Source organism: Solanum verrucosum, unplaced genomic scaffold, assembly GCF_900185275.1.
Source record: "Solanum verrucosum unplaced genomic scaffold, falcon-dt-bn FXZP01000032.1, whole genome shotgun sequence".
Lineage (NCBI taxonomy): Eukaryota > Viridiplantae > Streptophyta > Magnoliopsida > Solanales > Solanaceae > Solanum > Solanum verrucosum.
In genome coordinates this window covers 3,779,397-3,799,191 of record NW_026020569.1, presented here as the reverse complement: position 1 = coordinate 3,799,191, position 19,795 = coordinate 3,779,397, and the positions used below count along the sequence as shown (strand labels likewise).

General features: G+C 34.6%; 4 protein-coding genes across 4 annotated transcripts in view; 1 reads left to right on the top strand and 3 right to left on the bottom strand.

Annotated features, from left to right (window-relative positions):
• The window catches only part of LOC125810880 (ACT domain-containing protein ACR6-like), a 106,133-nt gene that overhangs the window by 9,692 nt on the left and 76,646 nt on the right, over window positions 1–19,795 (bottom strand).
• On the bottom strand, window positions 2,382–4,567 carry LOC125811024 (transcription factor TCP20). The gene is made up of 2 exons (XM_049490513.1): window positions 4,450–4,567; window positions 2,382–3,151 (listed from the first exon to the last, which is right to left on the bottom strand). Exons 1-2 carry the CDS (start codon window positions 4,565–4,567, stop codon window positions 2,382–2,384), a joined length of 888 nt encoding a protein of 295 aa, XP_049346470.1.
• Window positions 5,103–10,940, bottom strand: LOC125810875 (probable metal-nicotianamine transporter YSL6). The gene is made up of 7 exons (XM_049490369.1): window positions 10,483–10,940; window positions 9,965–10,137; window positions 9,442–9,539; window positions 8,859–8,996; window positions 8,002–8,191; window positions 6,630–6,762; window positions 5,103–6,200 (listed from the first exon to the last, which is right to left on the bottom strand). The coding sequence occupies exons 1-7, from the start codon at window positions 10,838–10,840 to the stop codon at window positions 5,266–5,268; spliced, it is 2,025 nt and encodes a 674-aa protein (XP_049346326.1). The 5' UTR covers window positions 10,841–10,940; the 3' UTR covers window positions 5,103–5,265.
• LOC125811022 (protein LAZY 1) lies at window positions 16,781–19,375 on the top strand. Its single transcript, XM_049490509.1, has 5 exons — window positions 16,781–16,848; window positions 17,974–18,340; window positions 18,469–18,648; window positions 19,073–19,247; window positions 19,344–19,375. Exons 1-5 carry the CDS (start codon window positions 16,781–16,783, stop codon window positions 19,373–19,375), a joined length of 822 nt encoding a protein of 273 aa, XP_049346466.1.

Below are 19,795 nucleotides of genomic sequence, written 5' to 3'. Positions count from 1 at the left end.
ATGACCTGTCAATAACTTGATGTTTGAGAAAGAGTTCATGGTCAGTGAATTTCTGGAATAGCTCCTCAAAGCTTAGGGTTGTGTCACGCGCTCTTATAGCGGCAGTGATTTCACGGTACTCATAACCTAGGACACTCAAAATCTTGACTGTTAGTTCATTATCAGCCACCGGAGAGCCCGCTACTTTGAGAGCATGAACAATTGATCTGATCTCCTGTAGGTAAGTAGCAACTGTCTTGGAGGCCTTTTCATGTTTTGCAACTGATCTCGTAAGTTAAAGATACGAGTGTGACTCCTATTAGCATAAGCTGCATGAAGGAGATCCCAAGCTATTTTTGCCGAAGAGGCAGTTGCAACAGTGGGAGCAATGGTGGGGTCAACGGATGCCATCATTGCCTGTTGAATTAGTTGGCCTTGGCAAAACCACAACTCATATTCAGGATTGGAGATGGTACTATCAGTTTGTGTGATAGTGGTTGGCGAGCAGATTTGGCACCAGTGAGATGCCCAAGGTATTTGTGTCCATTGAGTAGTATCACTAATTGTGCCTTCCAGGTGGCAAAGTTAAGGTTACCTTGCAGTTTGATAGGTAATTGGGCAGTTGGATTGAACTGTACCACATGAGTAGTAGTCAGAACTGCAGCAGCACTATCACTGGTGGTAGCAGGAACATCCATGTTTGGACGCAAAGAGAGGAAAAAAAAAATTTGGATCGGACTCGTGAAAGTTTTAGAGGGGCTCTAATACTATAAAGAGATTGAGAATCAAAGCAAACTTGAATGAATCTTATTCAACTGTAACACCAACTTAAATACAGGTAAGATGTAATTTAAATTGACTAATTCTAAGGAACTGTTCTAACAACTTAATATGTAACTAAGTTGACTAAAACTAAGGAACTACTTTAACAATTTAATCTAAATCTATTCCAACAACTTGATAAGAATTAATAACAAACTAACAAACTAGTGAGTATGTCAACAATAAGCTGGTGCGGCAGCTTATGGTTTTTGGATTTGTGGAGATTGGAGAAGGATGAGGTAAGAAAAATGGTGAAAGTGTGCGACGAAGACGGAGACAGATGAAGGAGAGAGTATTTGTGGTCTCGCCGGCAAGAGGAGTGGTGGCAGCGGCAAATTTCTCCGGCGATTGGGCCTTTTCACGGTGAAAGGCCAATGAAAGTATGGTTGCAGCATACTGTCTCGATGCTTGATTTTACATACCTTCCTCTACTCAATTATTATTGTTGGAATAACAACAAATTAGGGCTATTCCAAGTGCTTTTCTTCTACAGAAGATAAACTGCTAATGCGGGATAGCAACTTAAAGCTGTACCATTCTTTATTACTTTTAGGTAATCCTTTTTCCCTTTTAAACTTAAAGTTGTACCATTCCTTATTACTCTTAGGTAATCCTTTAGCCCCTTCCAAGACAATGAAATGGTTCTCTTCTATATACTGCTCCTGCACCAACCTAATTAGCACAGAAGCACATGTCTGTGAAATGGCATAGAGCCACGAACTTCCATAAGATAGTAATCTACCTAAAAATCTGGCACCCCATGTCAAGCGAAGACACTCCTAACAACATACTCCGTGAATAATACACGATGTAACATAGAGATAAACACCGAAAATGTCACAACCAGGAGAATTTTCTTTTACCACTTGATGCCATTTGTCAAAAAAACAATGCATTTCTCAATAACATTGTGAAGCAAAGGGATAAAAGTGAAAGGCTGACTTTGATGGACAAACTGCCTGATGAGTTGAAAAAGAATTAAGCACTGACCTTTTTCACTGAAGGTAGAAGTTCCAATTCTGCAGTAACTTTTCAAGAACATTGAACTGAATAGAGGAAGGAACCTCGTATTGAAGCTTGGATCTTCTGTAGAAAGCTAGTTTAGCTAGCAACAGTAAAGAGTTGGACTTGGGAGGTCTCAGACCTCTTCAGTTGATGATTTTACCTGCAAGTGATGCCATGAGTTCCCGCTCCTAGTTTCTTACAGGTATACAAATATCTATGTAGAAACATGCATCGACTTTCTAGTCACCCATCGGTAGAGCTATACCTATATCGAGGGTCTGAATTCATCCAGGCAACCAGGTGGTTTCTAGGTTCATGTTGAATTAGCCTAACAAAAATTAGGCGTTCAGAATTCAGTGTCTTGCACTGAATCTATGTGTTACACAAGAGAGAAAATTGCTTCTGGATATATGATTTCTATGTTTATTTCAACAAACGAAGATATAAGCATAAAGCACTCCGCTAGGATATAAAGGTCAAAATGAACTGCTAAACTATTTCCTAAAAATAAACCCTAGCTTAGAAAACACCAATTTCACTTTTATGTACCCCAAAATCAGAATTATATGAAAGCTCTACTGTCCTGATCCTTGAGAATTATCATCCTCGGGAGAAGGTTGTTGCTGCTGGTGCATTCTTGAATGCCCCATCTGCTGGTAAATCTGATTCAGAGACTGAGAATTCATATGAGCATCTTGTGATAATCCGAGCTCCAACCCAGGTAGGCTAGTAGCACCCAACATAGATGTAAAACTCAAATTGGTGGAGGGGAGGTCAAATCCAGGGAAACTAATCTTTTGCAGACTTTCAGTTCCCAAATTGTGGCCAAAATTAGTGACATCAGGAGCAGATGGGGGCCATGTCCCTGTTGTGGCCAACTGGGCCATAGGCCAACTGGTCCTACTACTACTATTACTAATACTTCCATCCATGTTTTGCTGCAAACAAGCGGAAACAGAGATTCCCTGTTGCGAAACAGAAGGTCCAGCTGCGGCTAAAGCCGATGCCGGAATTGTTCCATTGCCTGTTGCAGCAATTATGGAGGGCTCCGCTTGCTGTAATAGCCACTGGATCGTCTCTCCATCAGATTTATGACCCAATTCGCGCGTGAGTTGGAAAATCCTAGCAGCACAGAGTGCAGGCATGCGAATCCTCCTTCCTCTGCCTTCAACTTTAGTGTGCCTATCTTTATTGGATTTTCTTTTAGGAGCCAATTGATGCTTCTTAGCTTCATCTTTTTCTGCAATTTCAATCTGCAAGTCTTTGATCTCCATGTTGCTGATGTTATTGGTATTGATATTGATATTGTTGTGCGGTGGGTGGCTCGAGACGTTTGATACCTCCTCTATGAACAAATGTGTTTACCCAATCTTAGTTAATTCAATAAACTATTCAAAGTTGTTTTCTTGTTACACAATTATACTAGTACTATTAAAGAAAATGAAACCCATTCCCTTTTTTTAATTATAGAAGAAGCTGACATGCAAAATCATTACAGGAGGATAATTACCAATACTTCCATTTACTGTAGCAGTATTCTTTTCCAATAAAAACCGTGTGGAATTTTGACAAAAGGAACTCAGTTATTTTGCTTAAATGATATATTTATATTTTAAAAGTCATTAAATATACACATATATATTAGATTTTATATTCAGTTATTAGCGCTTGAAATATATCACTTTAAAATCATAATCTATAAAATTGGAACCCTGACTCCGTATTTGTTTGAAAGGACATCAAACAACAACCAAGCTGGAAAGCAAACAGTCAAATTCCCATAAACTTTGCTACTATAGTTTTTTGTTTAAGTCCAATTTTGGTTTTAGAGCGGAGATGCTTTTTAACAAATGGGAAAAGACTCAAATATAATATCGAATTATTTGAAATGGCTCATTTAGGTCTTCCATTAAAAGTTAAGGTTCAAAAAATACAATTAATTACTTTCCATTACCTACTGCATATTACAACTAATTTGAAATCCAAGCAACTCCATAATTGATTGATTGGTCCGTGATATTAAATAATAACACCAGTTGGTCAACACGTTACGCTACACCCTCGAGAGTTGAGTCCTAACGTGCATTGCATGATGATACATAGAAAATTGAAACTAATATGCTTGAATCCAGAAATAAGTGAAATGTCTTTCTTAAAGTGACACAACTATAGCTGGTTACATTTCCTAACAAAAAAGAGTTATAAATTGGTGGCAAAGTTAAATAATTTCTCACATTTATTACTTTGTTTATTGGTCCAAACGATTAACCACATTTGGTGTGTAGAAAGTGATTACGATAATATTACAGTTTCAAGTTATAGTAAAACATTTAAAAAGCACAATACACAATACTGTGTTTATGCATAATTTTAAAGTTGTGGTACTGATTGACTTGAATACATAATAAAGCACAAGTTATATGTGATGTCAATTTCCTATAGCCAAAGAGGCCGGCCTTTCTCTTCTGGAAATGCTCTTCAACGCAATTAAAGGAGTAATATATTGTGTTGACAAGTATAGACGGCAACAAAGAAAAGGACTTGCCTTGAATCTAGAGATGCCACAACTCTATATACTTCAAATTTTAAATTCTTTAATGATGGTTTTCAACATCAATTATAGATATGGTGACATGTCACAACCTTCCCAAAAAGTGGAGGGAATTTCTTTATCAAAGGTAACCTCTCTCAAATCCACATCATACGTCTCAGGCTGCCTGCCACAATGTTTACAATTTCTTTCCTGACCCAACTTGTTCATTAGATATCAACAAAATTTTACTTGGGATTCAAATCTAATTATTGAGGGTAAACTTCAAGTATAGGAGCGGTTCTGGATACACCAAATCACTCACATGCACTCTAATTTCTTATTTAGAATTATTAGAAAGAGAGACAGCTTGCATCAATATTTCCAAGTTTTGACATGACCTTTAACAAAAATAAGTAATTAAACAAAGTTCTGCAATCAAATTAATCAATTTCACTAATTTTTGCTTCAGAAAGGCCCCATTTTCAAGGGCAGACCTTCCAACATACTATCAAGTTTATTGGAATTACATAATGTCATGTGTTCATTTTCTTTAAAGCCTTCCAAAATTAGTAAAAAGAAGTGGAGGAGAAAACTTACAGATCTAACAGCTATCTTTGAGTGTTGGCAGTTGTCCTGGTTGCAGTATTTTTCCAAAACTAGGAAACACAGTAGCAATGTCAAATGCTTGAAAGTGGCCACTCATTTCCAAAATTTACTTGGTAACTATAGCTGCTATATATACATGCACATTTTCTTTTAAAAGTACACTAGAAAGATTTCATTTTCATGTGTGAAACTTCCAAGTTTAACATCGGGTACACATTTACAGGTACAGAAGATTGAAGCAATACTTGGACAACAGATAATTTACAATCTGAGAGTTTTTTCCTGATAAAGAGTAAATAAAGAATTGCAAATACACTTGTTCAGGTGCGCACAGAAGGCCCAAAGTACATGCAGATTGGCGGGTTAATCCTGAAGATAGAGAGTATAGCTGATGGTATGGTCCAAATCCCATCGCCACATATCAACCCAGATGCAACCGCACCAGCAAAATCGTCTGCATCCTTCTTATTTATCTTCTCCCATACAAATAATATCACTGTGCCAACAAACATGTCAATTGCAAAGTAGGCCCCAATATAGAATGGTACAGCCATCGCCATTGGAATTGGAATGAATTGGGAGACTTTCGCTGGAGTGACATCCTTCAAGAGGTTAATGGCCAGTGCTGCCACAAAGAACCCACAACACAATGCAAGACAATGCTTTGGAAGTTCGGAGAATCCCTCAATCCCCAGAATGGCCATCTCTCGGTAAATAACAGCATATGGTGCTTTGTATGGACTATCAGGAGATCCAATGTCAAAAGCATTCCAATACATCCAGAATGTGAGGGGTGCAATAATGCAACCCATGGCTGTTCCCACCAACTGACTCACAAACATCGATTTAGCTGATGAAAGTGTAAGATACCCCGTTTTGAAGTCTTGCATTAAATCAGCAGCAGTGGAGACTATGGACATCATAACTCCACATGCTGCCAATCCTGCAACGACCCCGCCATTGCTTCCAACCAGTGACGCAATAATAAAGAGACCAATCTTACCATAAGTTGAAGCCAAGCTCCAGTCTGTAAGTCCTGTACCATAGGAGTTGCAGAAAGCAAGGGCAGGGGCAATTAAGTATGAGCAAAGGACCAAATACCACTTCAGAGGAGGAAAGATAATTGGCATTGTGGCTGTAGATATTGCAGCCAAGGCAACATATCCAGATCCAGCAAACCAGAATGGTATCCTATCTTTCAGGAAAACTTCGTCGCGCTTCTTCTTTTCCAATTCTAGTCTGGAACTCTCACCACCTGTAAGAAAATGAAAAGACAAAATCAAGAAACATCATCTATGACATAAAGTAGTAATCTCTCAAGGCCATTTTAAAGCGAACACCAAAAAGTGCACGTCAACTGAAAGATTAATATAATTTCATATTTCCATTCCCCCCTTCCAATAGTGCAGTAACAGAGTACTTTCTGACAGATTAATTGGTTCACAAAGCAATTGCAGAAACGAGGAATAAGTCAATGCAAAAGTTGACCATCAACTTTTTCCGCTGCTTGATCATTGATCCGCAATTGCATTGACATTATAACCAAGCAGAAAGAGAAACCATCTGTTTAGCAATTTGGAGTTTTAATGTAGCAATTTGTAATTTTATCAATTTGGTGCTCATTCCAATATGCAGTGTTTCTCTCAGTACTTAAAAACGAAATACTTGGTCAACTAAGACCTACCTATGACCTCCATGACCAAGGGAATATTATTCTCCATGCTGCTATTTCTAAAAATTTCCGTTACGGAGATTGACACTATCTTAATCAAATTGTAAAGTCCATCCCCAAGTATGAGAGAGATGGCTATGAAGACCTGCAAAAAGGAAAGAAAAAGAAGATTACAATAACACCAACAGAGTATAAGGAAAGATTGCAAGAGCACCAAAAGATGTACATGGCCAGTTCTCCAGGGGAAAAAATAGAATGAGTATACTTGTGATGCTACGAATGCACCTTTAAATGGTTGGTTAGAAGATAACATGATATATGAGGTTAGAAATCTGACTCTAGGGGGCTGCAACAGTAAAAATAATAAATCTCTGGTGGGGGGGGGGGGGATATGCTGAATATTATCATTTCCTCAAGGTCCATTTCACTATTAAGAGGTGACATAGGAGGACAATTCTCATATCTTTAGCTAACACACCTAGAAAGCTTTAGATAGAACCCTGGAAGCATATAAAAAAACATGCTTCTCATGAGGCCTTGGGATTCTTAATTTGGGGAAAAAGGAACTCATAAACACTGATAACTGAAAGGCAATCTTCTGTTGATGGTGCATTATCATCCTACATGTAGAATCGTTCCAGAAAAATAAATATACAACAATACTCTTTACGTTTATAATTTAAGAAGTGTGTATCTTCAGTGATGTTAGATGCCTAGGGTGTGCTGTAAATTGTAATTGCTTCTGGTCGACAGCTTTGGAGTAGGCAAGTAGATACCTCCTAAATCAAGCACCCAGCCCCCCGGGAGAAGCACCCCTGTCGTTGGGCATTCACCAAAATGCCTAGGATCCTCAACCGATTGACTTCTTGTGTATCACAATTTCTAACTATACCTACCAACAATCTTAAGCCATAGACACAGCTAGCCTACAAAGGACCAATGGCAGTTCGTTGCACAAAAGCACCAAGGCCAGAAAGATGAAGCAGACTTATGAAATACGGTTATTAAACTGGAATTGAAGAAATTGAATATTGTGCATTCAAAACCTACTGCAAGGAAAACTGCAGATGCTATGCTTGAGAAGTATTTTAGCAAATTAGAAGTATCCTAAAATTTGAAAATGTCTCTCGTTGCTATATAGTCGACTACAGATATTAATCTTTACACCCTAGGCTGACAAGAAAATATAAATTCCCTCTTATCTTTCTCTTCATCCCTTGTTTTAAATCATTTTCTGCCAAATGAAGTACAGGAATAGCTTGGGAATGTATGCACAATCATTCTTGAAGTACAGTACTCTTAGGATTGCAGATTAAGACCACATTACAGAGATTGTCATTTTTTGAATGTGAATCAGCTAAAATTACTATCAGTAATTACACACCTTATATCCGTAGAGACCTTTGAAATCATTGCTTCCAAGGTCTGCTGGGTACCAGTCACCAGCACGCTGAGAGATCAATGGCCACAGGATACCCCATGATATAATAGCTCCAAAAAGAACTGAGCAGTTGACTATGTGAGGACAGATAAGACCACATCCAACATAAGTCGGACTAAAATCAAAATAGAACCTGCAGGATGAAGACTGTAAGAACCAAAACATCAATAGTCAATCCATACTTCAACAAGAAAGTTACAGATTTTCTAATTCCAGCAGGTAGGGGAAGAGGGAGAAAACGAGTATAAGGAATTCATACTACAAAGCTATGAGACGTGTTTCTCTATAGGCCTCAATTTACTAGAACAAAAGCCAGGGACAAAAATAGATAGTGTCAGAATAAAGAGTAAAAGACAATAGGTAAACATTGAAAAATAGTGCAAGTATCCATAAGAGCCAATAGAAAAAGAGGTTTCACAGCCACTAATCATCTATACAACAGCTACGCCTCAGTCCCAAACAAGTCGGGGTCGGCTATATGAATCCCCATTACATGTTTGCTGGTGTTCTAACAGCCTAGCACATATTTGCTTTAAGAACCGGTTTCCTCCTCTTGAAAATGAACAACTGTCCACAAAAAACATAAATATAGCATTCTCATTCCCATCTAAAGCTACAATTATTCTCTTCCTCTCCATCTAGCCCATGAAAATTATAATCTTAAGAGTAACAAATAATCATATGAATAGAAAAACAAGTTCAATATGAATAGAGGGGGGAAAAAGAGGAAGAAAAAGAGTTTTACCTAGCACATATAGCAAGGAATATAAGAATTGCAGATATTAGAAGGATATGCTTACGTGTTCTTGAATAGGGTGAGCCCTAGAGTGGGAAAATTGTCAAAGCCACATGCATCCCCAATACCACTGAAAAACCATTTAAAACAGCTCCAGCAGAAACTTATACTCAAATATTTTCCAAGACGACCAACTTGATTCCTGTAGCAACAAATGATACTTGTGATATTCATAGAGCACAAGACGTTTCATAGTAAGTTCTCCTAAGAACATGCAAATGATCAAATAGTTGAAGCCCCCCACCCCCGACTGCAGAAAAAGGATAACATGAAAACTTTTATATTCATAAAGTTCTGAAAAAAGGAAAGAAAAGGAACCAACTCCAAAAGCCAGAGAAGAAATAGGGAAAACTAATTATTTGGTGATGTTTAGTCGAGCAGGCAAAGTACACAGCTTTATTCGTCTAGTACATCAATCACCAAGAATCTCTGTTGCCGATAAGGACCATTAAGTATAAAATTAACTGAACCAGTCTTATCTTACTAGGCACCTTTTGCATTTTTATCATCAATCAGGTAGCTAGCTCAAAAGGGTGGCATCTTTATGAATTTAGATACAGAAATGAAGATAACAATGGATCTCTTGCCTTGCAAGTTCAGCGCCGGTATTTGTGTGGAAGCTATTAATTAACATGGCAGTTGCAGTTCCACTAGGGTATGTGAGTTTATAACCCATTACCATAACCTGAAATTACATTTAAAAGAGAAAACAAAATTTATCAAATTGATATTTTAATCCCACTCAACACAACAAGAAGTCGGAGTAGCAAGGCAGTGGTGCATATTCCCAGAACTCAATAAACCAATACAATATAGCTGCTGAGAACTTTCAAAATTAAAGAAGCATTTCGCAGAATAGCATACATAAATTAATAGAAAGGACGCTGCTGCCCAGTGGCTGCTCTAACTGTTCAAGCACAATGCAGTGGTGTTGATTCCTGATTCGACCAACGTTTTCTTTTAACTTTTGTTATATGTCTTCTTCACCTCTTAAATTAAATTTCTAACAAGATTTCTTACACGAAACATTGCAGAGAGATGGAATCAAAACCATGCAAATCTTGACATTTTATTGAACTACAATCAGAGATGATCAGAATCAGACAGTACCTTACGGAGAGGCACAAGACTAAAAAGTCCAAGGAAACTAACTATAAATATAAATCCCATCATCCATAATAACCCTGGATTCTTAACATCCTCTGCACGGTTTCCAGGATAATCAGGACCTATAAGGTTGTATGTTTTCTCATCCATTGCTAGCAAGTATGATCCAAAGCCACCTGTAAAAATAAGGTAACAAGAGAATGCATCATGAATCAGACATATGATAAACATAAATTTATTTGGTTACTATGTAAATACTATAGTAAAAAAGAGCTTAAATTTGACATTAGGACCCACTTTAAGTGTATACATAAACTTTAGTCATTTGAATCTCAGCAAATGAAATCTGGGATATACAGAAACAATAGTAGCAATGAGCGAATCAATAGAGTTGATGGCTATAAGAATATATAACTAAGAGTTGCTTTGTTTACTCCATCAATGAATTACATTTCAACCCAAACTAGTTGGTAGTGGAGTAACTGGATGAAGGCAAAAGCATAATAAGAATAGGGGCATACCACTAAAAGCGAGGCCATAGCAAGCAACAACACAGGTCTGAATAACAGTATTCTCTTGCTTAGTAAATGGTTTAACAGAAAATCCGAGCTGGGACATAAAACCGGTCCATGATTTGACGAAGAAAAACCCGAGAAGACCAGCAGCGACATTAAGGGAAGGAATGATACCAACAGTGAGATTGAGCTTGTGGGTGATGATACAAAAGAGAGTACCAAGCACAGCACTCACCACTAGACCTCTAATGGTGATCTGCTCCTTCCAATCGGGTATATTTTCCGAATCCGATTCGGGGATTTTGGAGGGTTCCTCTAACAATGGCTCCGATATCTCCACAGTTCCAGAATTTTCAGTCCCCATTGAAACTTAAACTTTGCACTGTTAGGATTGGATTTGGTGAAAGAAAAGATAGAGAAATGGGTAAAAGTTTGTTACAAGTCAAAAGGGAAACAACATGACTGGTTAGGTAGGGTTGGTATTAAGCTAATTTTGAAAATTAACTCCACGTGATTCAAGCGGAGATGACAATGCTTACCACTAAGTTAATCATCATTTTATTAATTTTTATTATTAATATGATGATACTTGTATTAGAAAAAAGATAACAATATTGGATGCAGTAATTAACAAGCTAACCTCCAAACAAAGTTGTTATTAAAAGGAAAAAAAGTAAATCTTATCATCAATTTGATTCCGAGAGCAAATAACACGACGTTGCCTTAGGCTTTGCAAATACTCTTAACTAAGGCCCTTTTGGTTTGGTGTGGAAGGAGATTTTTTTACGGATCATTGCTGATTTTCAATTTTTGTCCTTAATTAAATTGGATAATAATATTGATACCAAAATAACAAATAACTTTTAAAGGATTTAGTAATCATAATATTTTTGACGAAATGGCATGAGAGACTCATGTATTTATTTTGATTTCTTGTTCAATCCTTATATTGTACGTGATGTTGGAATCAGGATTTTTTTTTAAATATAAAAATTTGTCAATATACTTTATATATACTGAAATTAAGACCTGTTTTTTATTGAACAATTAAATTTCAGATTTATTAATGTTTTATAAATGGTGTCATAAAAAAAGAGCGAAGAAGTAACATGATGATTCAAATTGAGTATGGGAATATGGAGCTGCGTCCAGCATCAACCAAACTTATCAATTCCCAAGAAACATTTGTGTTTATTAGGCGTTTTTGTCTGTTTTCAAATGCTTTGTTAAGTTGTAACGTATCCTTAACTTGCCTTTCATACTTGATGGATTATGTCAAAATTCTCAGCTCGGACCACCAATATTACGTAACCTTTAATTTGACCCTTCTTATCCATCTCTTTCTATTTGGTAACACATCGTATATAAAAATAAATATATTTTCTTAAAGATCATGTAAATGAAAAGCGGAGTTCAAATCTGTCAACTTAGGCTTTGTGGAGAATCATAGGGATCACATGCATTAGGCCCAAAATCACGTCATGAGTGGGATTTGGGCTTTGTTGATACGTTTAAGAAGGGGATGAATCACTTCAATAGCCCAATGCTTCCAAAATCATGGATAATCCATTGCTAATTAACATCAATCATCCTTTCAAAAACTAATTAAATTTCAGCTATTTTTCAATAAGAAAATCAAATTTTAAATAAAAATATGTTATCAATCTGTGTATATAAAAATCAGAATTACTGATTTCAATAAACTTTGCAGAAACACGAAGTAACCAAAGTTTAATAAACCAGTAAGAATAGATGAACAGAAATTAATTGACAAAACTAAAATCTGTAATAAACGTACCACAATCTGGAAAAAACAGAATCAGAAAAAGATCAAGCCCACTGAATGCACAGTGTCCCCTTAAGGAAATTATTCCCCTCTAGTATCCGAGGTTTGATTTGGAATATGTCCTCCCAGGATAGAATGATCTCAATCACCAGTGTATTGATACCTAAAACGCTGGTGTCAGCGAACCACTCAACAGCAGTAAAGTACACGAAGAAATTTTGTGCAGAAGAAGAAGAAGAAGAAATCAGAAAAAATTCGTAAGGAATAAATCTGAAGAATCAATGTATTTATAGGCAAGAGGAACTGGTTCCGAAAGGTTGCAATCCTTTCAGAATCCACACGACCATTCATGAAAGTTGCAACCTTTCAAACGGTCATGGCTGTTTCTGAAAGTTGCAACCTTTCAGAACAGTCACTGCGGGAAATTTAAATAAAACGGGAAAGATTTAAATTAAACGGGTCGCGCATGGATCCGAGTCGGGTCAATTAACTAATTAAAACGTTGGCCATTTAATTTAATTAAATAAAATCTCGATCGATCATCTTTCCGAAGCCGAGCGAGCGACGACGACGGCGCGAGGGGGGTCCCTCTTTCCAACCCTTTTAACAATTAATAGGAGTGTTTCTATATTTAAACTCTCCTATTTTTCTTTCCACCACCGATGAGGGACAAATGTCTTTTCAATAAAACATAAGAGGACTTTTCAAGTTCTCAACTTTTCAAGTTCCCAACTTTTTCCAAGTTCCTCTTTCATCTTCCCTCAATTTCCCATTAACTCTTGCTACATACCCAACAAAATACTCCTAGTTAAAATATAAAAAAAACTCCAGAAAATTTAATCAGGGTTCAAAGTTATACTTTTATAAGTTGTAATTCTAAATATTGTCTTGAAGTTTCATTTTTATAAGTTAAAATTCGATGACAATATTTCACTTTTATAACTTTGAACTGCACATATAAAACTTAAACCCTATTTATATTTTGTATTAATGACTTGACGTAGTTTTTCATGTTAATAAGCATTATAGGATGAAATCCAGGTTCCACCCCAATGGCAATAATTGATAAAAATAATATGCGTATCTGATCCTTGTACATCCTACAATAGATATAGCCAATGACGTTCTAGTAAATTGATGTGGTTGGTTAGATTTCTAATCGGGTATTAGTCAAAATAATTAACAACAATTATTGTTCACTACCTAATTGCCCAATCAATCTACTATTTCTAATGTTTAGATGTTAGTTTGTTTGCATGAACAAGAAAAGAAAAGAAGAGACAAGTTGCTTTTTTTCCTTTTCTAGGTGGGGCTAGCTAGGGAGCTAGGGAGAGAAAGAGCAGTTAGAGTCGATTGCTTTAAAAAAATACAGTACTAGTTTTTGAGTAAAAAAATAATAATCAAACTTCAATTATTTTCAAGTCAAAAATAAAAAATAGAAGAAGATCTATTTTTGGTTTTAAATTTTTTAAAAGTCATTTAAAACTTATTTTAAGTTATTTTTAATTTTGTCAAACACTTTTAAAAACTAAAAATGACTGATTTGACAAACTTTTAAGTCAATTAAAACATGCTTTTAATTAGTCCATGCTTAAACGTACACTCCTAATAATGTGAATGGCTATGAAATTATCAAAATTTGTGATCACATACATGTCAAAGTGAAACTTCACTGAATTAATATTAAAACATGGTTCAAATTGAATGATTAAAGATAAATTATGTTTTACATAAGAAAATCGTTATATTTAAAATAGATTAATATAAGACAATAATTTCACAAAAAGGAAGAGGTATTATTTTTATCCCTAAATACATAAATCACTTACGTACTTAGCTATGATAAGATATACTCCATCCATCCACTTTTAATTGTCATGATTTCCTTTTTTAGAGTCAAACTATAAGAACTTTAACTAACATTTTATGATGTATTTTTTCATCATCATATTGATATACAAAAAATTGCAATTTATAATACTATTAGTATAATTTTTGAATATCTAAATTTTTTATTTAAAATATCGAATCAATGTAATATATATAATTTAACTTTGAAAATTGGTCAAATTGACTTTAAAAAAACGCAATATGACAAATAAAAGTGGACGTAATTAGGAGTAGTGATTTGATATAAATTCCATCGTTTAGCAATCTGATACAACTTCACAAGCGCTTGTAAAATAATCCACGTTTATACATCATGACAATTGACACCCCTTTCCACTTTTTTGTTCCAATCCTTTTTAACCTTTGTATTCTTTTAATTTCTGATGAAATAAGTAAGTAATGCAGGCAATGAGTATTGGAAGTTGCGGAGCTTATCATATACCCCTTCTCATAATTCAAATAACTTCTATCATTTGTGATGCAAATATATAACAATTCAGCTTCTAACTAGCTAGTGATGCATGCATGTTGTTTGTTGAGTTTAGATTCAAATTATCGTCACTAAATTTAAGGCTTGTTTTTTTTTTTATATTAATATATAAAGTACTGCTCGATATGGAATTTGCCTAAACCAGTTATTTTAGTTTTAGTTATATATATTTCTTGAATGTTAGTTGGACTAGCTAGAGATGTGTGGATGAAATATACGTAACCCTCGTGGAACAAGTCCCTCTTCATTTTGTCTATCATCAAATTAAATAGAGTCGGTTGTATTCCATCCAAAATAGCCATTTAATTTGCTAAGTGTCATTCTTACTTCCGTTGAACAATTAGCAATATTTTTGTTACCATTTTGCATATACTTTGGGTGTGTTTGGTGAGGTGAAAATGTTTTTCAACTTTTCATTGGTCAAAATATTTTTTCTCTAGAAAAACAATTTTCTTAAAAATGACTTTCCTAACAAGTTCACTCCCAAGTTTATTGTCTCTTCTCCGGTACCTTGAAATTGTCATCTCATAATGTATTTTACTATTTTTGTAGATTACATATAAATACTACTAGGCGGTTTGTTGTGATGCGCACAGCTCTCTTCTTTGGTATGACTAAAAGAGGGCATTGGCATGTCTTGTAGCAGGACGTAATTTAGCTGAAAATGAGAATCCCTCTCCCCTGCTAGGCCCTCTCTTGTCTCAAACGGTCCCATCTACTACCTTGTTTTTTCACTGTTTTGGTCCTGTCTCACCATTTCTATTGTTTTGCTATAGTATAATATACAATTATTGACAACGCCACGTCTATTAGTAGAACACGCTTTTCAATTCTTACCAAATTAGTAGTTCCCACTTGTCTTGACAACCACTATACTAGTGCCAATTTTACTAGAATTATCAAATCTTAATTTAGCATGATATTGTTTGCTTCATATATCCTACGTTCACATTACTAAAAGTATCAAAGCATTTTCTGGAATCGAATTAATGAGCTTGACATTAATATCGATCACTTGTAATTACAATCACATTATTATCATCATTCAAAAATTAGGTATAGATGATATCAAAGACACAACTTTATTTTGAAGGAGTGACAGGCGGGATCCGGCTCCCCTCCATTTCGTCAAGTGCACATCTAAATGAGAGACATGTGTCTTATTTAAATTTTAAAGGTCAAACTTATACTATATTAATAAATATTATTATCATAGTTAAGTCAACCAATTTTGAAAAACTACTCCCTAAATATGGTAAGAACAAGATATTTTCTATATAAATTTTGATATTCATTAATTTCATCTTATATTTTTATATATTCAAATATTAAAAATTTCTTTTATTCCCAACGAATAAATTTTAAAACATACTTCTTCCCCCCCTTCAAACACAGTATGTAGCCACATTTTCTCTTCTTACTAAAGTATGGTAATTTGGATATTTCACATTTGTAATTCTAAGAATTTCTCGTTTTTATTTTATCTTTTTATTTCCCACTTTTATTTTAAGGTTTTTGTCTACATTGATAATTATTCACCTCCTTTATTCGTTTCTCAGCGTATATAATATTTTAAGAACAAAGTTTATAATCACAAAAAATTGTTTAGTTGATTCTCACCTTAAAAATAATACAATTTAATATTTAAATACAAAATATAAAATGAGATTAATGAATATCAAAATTTATAGAAAATATCTTGTTCTTACCACATTTAGGGAGTAGTTTTTCAAAATTGGTTGACTTAACAACTATGGTTATAATATTTGTTAAAAATAATACAATTTAATATTTAAATACAAAATATAAAATGAGATTAATGAATATCAAAATTTATAGAAAATATATTGTTCTTACCACATTTAGGGAGTAGTTTTTCAAAATTGGTTGACTTAACAACTATGGTTATAATATTTGTTAAAAATAATACAATTTAATATTTAAATACAAAATATAAAATGAGATTAATGAATATCAAAATTTATAGAAAATATCTTGTTCTTACCACATTTAGGGAGTAGTTTTTCAAAATTGGTTGACTTAACAACTATGGTTATAATATTTGTTAATGTAGTATAATCTTGACCTTTAAAATTAAATAGAACACATGTCTCTCATATAGATATGCACTTGACAAAATGGATGGAAGGGGTAATGGAGGGGAACCAAATCGTGAGAGGCGTATCATCCCTGACCCTTCACCTAGGTTTCTCTCCACATTCGACATTTTTTTTCTAATCAAGTTTAAATGTAAGACGTTGTGCGTACATCCAACACCATTCACCCATCCATATCAAGTGTAATCTTGGTGCAAGCTAAGAAATCAGAGTCATAATCTTCCTTAATCAGTAGTATATTTGTAGTTAAAGCAATTATAATAATGATGTCAAATCGTCAGGGTAATTGAACCTTGCATAATTGGAGATAAAAACATGCAACATGATTTATATGAAATCCCGCTAAGATTGAAAACAAACTATTCAGGATATGACAGGGACGTATCTCGTACGTACTAGGTGTGTCTTTATCATGGTCGATATTCTAGTATTTCCTACACAATTAAATTGATGCTCTTGAAGAATGTAGAATAAAAATATTCCAATCAACATATATATGTCAGTTCATTATCAAAAAAAGTACTCCAATCAACATGTATATATTGTCAGTTCATTATCAAAAACTAGAGCACAGGGGCATATATAAATTGAAGCATACACGTGTGCCCATGTCACAATGTAACATCTACAACTTGTGGGTCTGGAATCCAATTTCTCAGTTTGTTCCGCTCACTATAATCTTTACACAAAATGACAACTTTATTGTCTTGTAATTTTCTCTACTGATGCCAGCTTAGCTTCTTATTCAGGAATTGAAAGTAAGATAATAATGAAACTATATTACTTAAAACGTACAATTAAATTTCTCTTCTTTCATATCTTAAACTCAAACATCTCTCCTCAAACAATATGAAGGTACCGGTGACTCCAATTATTTCTATATTTGGAGACTGACTCATTAAACTTGCAACTAATTTTCTAACTTCATGATCCTTAATTCTTTTATTTGCAGTTACTAGGTTGGATGCACTCTATACTAAGACAAAAAGGAAATGAGCCACCAAACAATACTGCCATAATAGGTAATTTACACTACTTAAGTCTCTGCTTAATAAATTACCCCACAATATATAGCTCTGAAATTTATGACTTCTTATATAGTGATCTCAAGTTTAATTTATATAGTACGTACGTATAATAGTAAAAGAGTCGACCATTAAATTATTTGGTAATACAAATATAAGATATAGACAAAAGTTATTGGGTTCACATAGTTTTAAGGCTACACGATCCGCTTCTAACACTCCAGCAGTTTCAGGAAATTCCGTGACAACTCATGACAAGGAAGTTAAAAGCAATGGAGCAGAACAATTATTTGATGAAATTTTCCCTGGATTTTTGGCAATTGGTACTCTGGGTAATTATGAGACAAGTAATACTGACCCTCCAACGCCAACGTTTCCTATGCATGTTGAAACAGAGAAAGAACTGAAGTTCATAATAAATGATGAGCTTGAGAAAGTGAATGAAGAATTTGCTTTTGAGCCATCAGAAAGAACCATTGACAACATGGAAGAATGTCCACTTCAGAAATATCTCTTGGGTTCTTCAGTTGAGTCGCAAGAGATCATAGAGTCCGAGGTAATATAATGTTAAATTGTGTGACTATCTCCATCAAACATGCACGTGCGTACTAGTTACGTTCTTTTTAATAATGAGTGGCTGTGAGACCTTGAGTTTAACTTTCAAAAGGAAACAATTTTTGACAGGAAAAGCTAAAGCAACAAAAAGGATTACTAGAAGAGTTGACGTTTAAGAAGAAAAACAAAGATAAGAAGAAGAAAAAAGATGCAGCTCATTTCATGAAAAAGATATTGCAGAACCTCCAGCCCAAATCAAAGAGCTCAAATGTCACTGCATCTGTTTCAAGCAAGAAGAAACTCCCTCAGGTCACTACTAATTAATTATTTTAAAGTCAAGATGCTATCAAAAAATTGACTCTTCAAAATTATATAAGTTCATAGGAACACTTGTCAGCAAGTGTATGATCGATCTCAATAGCTTTATTTTTATGGACTACTAAGTATATACGATTAATTAGTGAAGATATACATGAGTATTTCTATTGAGCTTATTATGTCATATTTTTCAATAAAGCCGATCGACCTTAATCGATCATCTCTATTAGTTCATATATATATCGTAAAGATGATATGATATTTGGGCCTAACTCAATTTCAAAAACTAACTCATATATAGGGTAGGATTGTCCAAGTTCATATTTTGCTAACCAATATAATGTGGGACACAAGTCATAAATATAAATTCTTGAGGAACTAATTTAATAAAATAAACTTTTGATGTTTTATGTAGGTCCTTAAAATGTTTTACAGAAAAGTTCATCCTGTGAATGAGAACAATATTCTAGAAGATAATCATGAGATTAGCAACAATATTAATGTTTCCTGCAAGGCTGCTAATCTGACAAATTCTTCTCCAAAGAAGGAAGTCATCAACAGAGAGCACTGGATTAAAACAGATAGAGATTGTAAGTAAAACAAGTACTACTACTATTAATTAATTACATTCAATCTCTTCTGTTGTCGATTACGTACTATATATCTGACTGCATGTATATATGTAGACTTGGTGTTGGAGCTGGAGCTGGAGCTGTAGATGGATCGATGGCAAAATATTAAGGTGTACGTCCGGTGTTTATGTAAAAATAAAGAAGTACCTTCATTATTCTTTGTGCAACTCGAACAAAGTGTGCGCTGGACAGATTTGATTATATATGTTTGATGAATTGTTACGAAAGTAATAAGTATTGTCTTAAATAATAATGTGTGAAGTTAGACAGACATGTATGTATGTTTGATGAGTAATATTGTTTCTTTAGCCATACATCAAAAGCTATTTCTAGTTTGTATATAATACGTATGCTCCAATCATTGACATGTCACTAGCTTTAATTTTGTGTCTGCGCTGTCTACATTCTAAAATGATCGGATCGGAGTAACAAAGTAATTAATTGATCGCGTTATGTATCAAAAGTGGCTCTACTCATTCGCATGCATGACTATTGACTACACAATT

What these genes read in the sequence shown, in the direction of transcription:
- LOC125810875 (XM_049490369.1), bottom strand. Translation starts at nt 10,840, where the DNA reads ATGGGGACTGAAAATTCTGGAACTGTGGAGATATCGGAGCCATTGTTA. An exon ending in ACCGGCGCTGAACTTGCAAG is followed by an intron (nt 8,997 to 9,441) that starts GCAAGAGATCCA and finishes TTGTTGCTACAG; the next exon opens with GAATCAAGTTGGTCGTCTTG. An exon ending in CTTGGTCATGGAGGTCATAG is followed by an intron (nt 6,201 to 6,629) that starts GTAGGTCTTAGT and finishes ATTTTCTTACAG; the next exon opens with GTGGTGAGAGTTCCAGACTA.
- LOC125811022 (XM_049490509.1), top strand. Translation starts at nt 16,781, where the DNA reads ATGGATGGAAGGGGTAATGGAGGGGAACCAAATCGTGAGAGGCGTATC. An exon ending in ATCCCTGACCCTTCACCTAG is followed by an intron (nt 16,849 to 17,973) that starts GTTTCTCTCCAC and finishes GGGTTCACATAG; the next exon opens with TTTTAAGGCTACACGATCCG. An exon ending in GCAAGAAGAAACTCCCTCAG is followed by an intron (nt 18,649 to 19,072) that starts GTCACTACTAAT and finishes TGTTTTATGTAG; the next exon opens with GTCCTTAAAATGTTTTACAG.
- LOC125811024 (XM_049490513.1), bottom strand. Translation starts at nt 4,567, where the DNA reads ATGAACAAGTTGGGTCAGGAAAGAAATTGTAAACATTGTGGCAGGCAG. An exon ending in TCCCTCCACTTTTTGGGAAG is followed by an intron (nt 3,152 to 4,449) that starts GTTGTGACATGT and finishes ATTTGTTCATAG; the next exon opens with AGGAGGTATCAAACGTCTCG.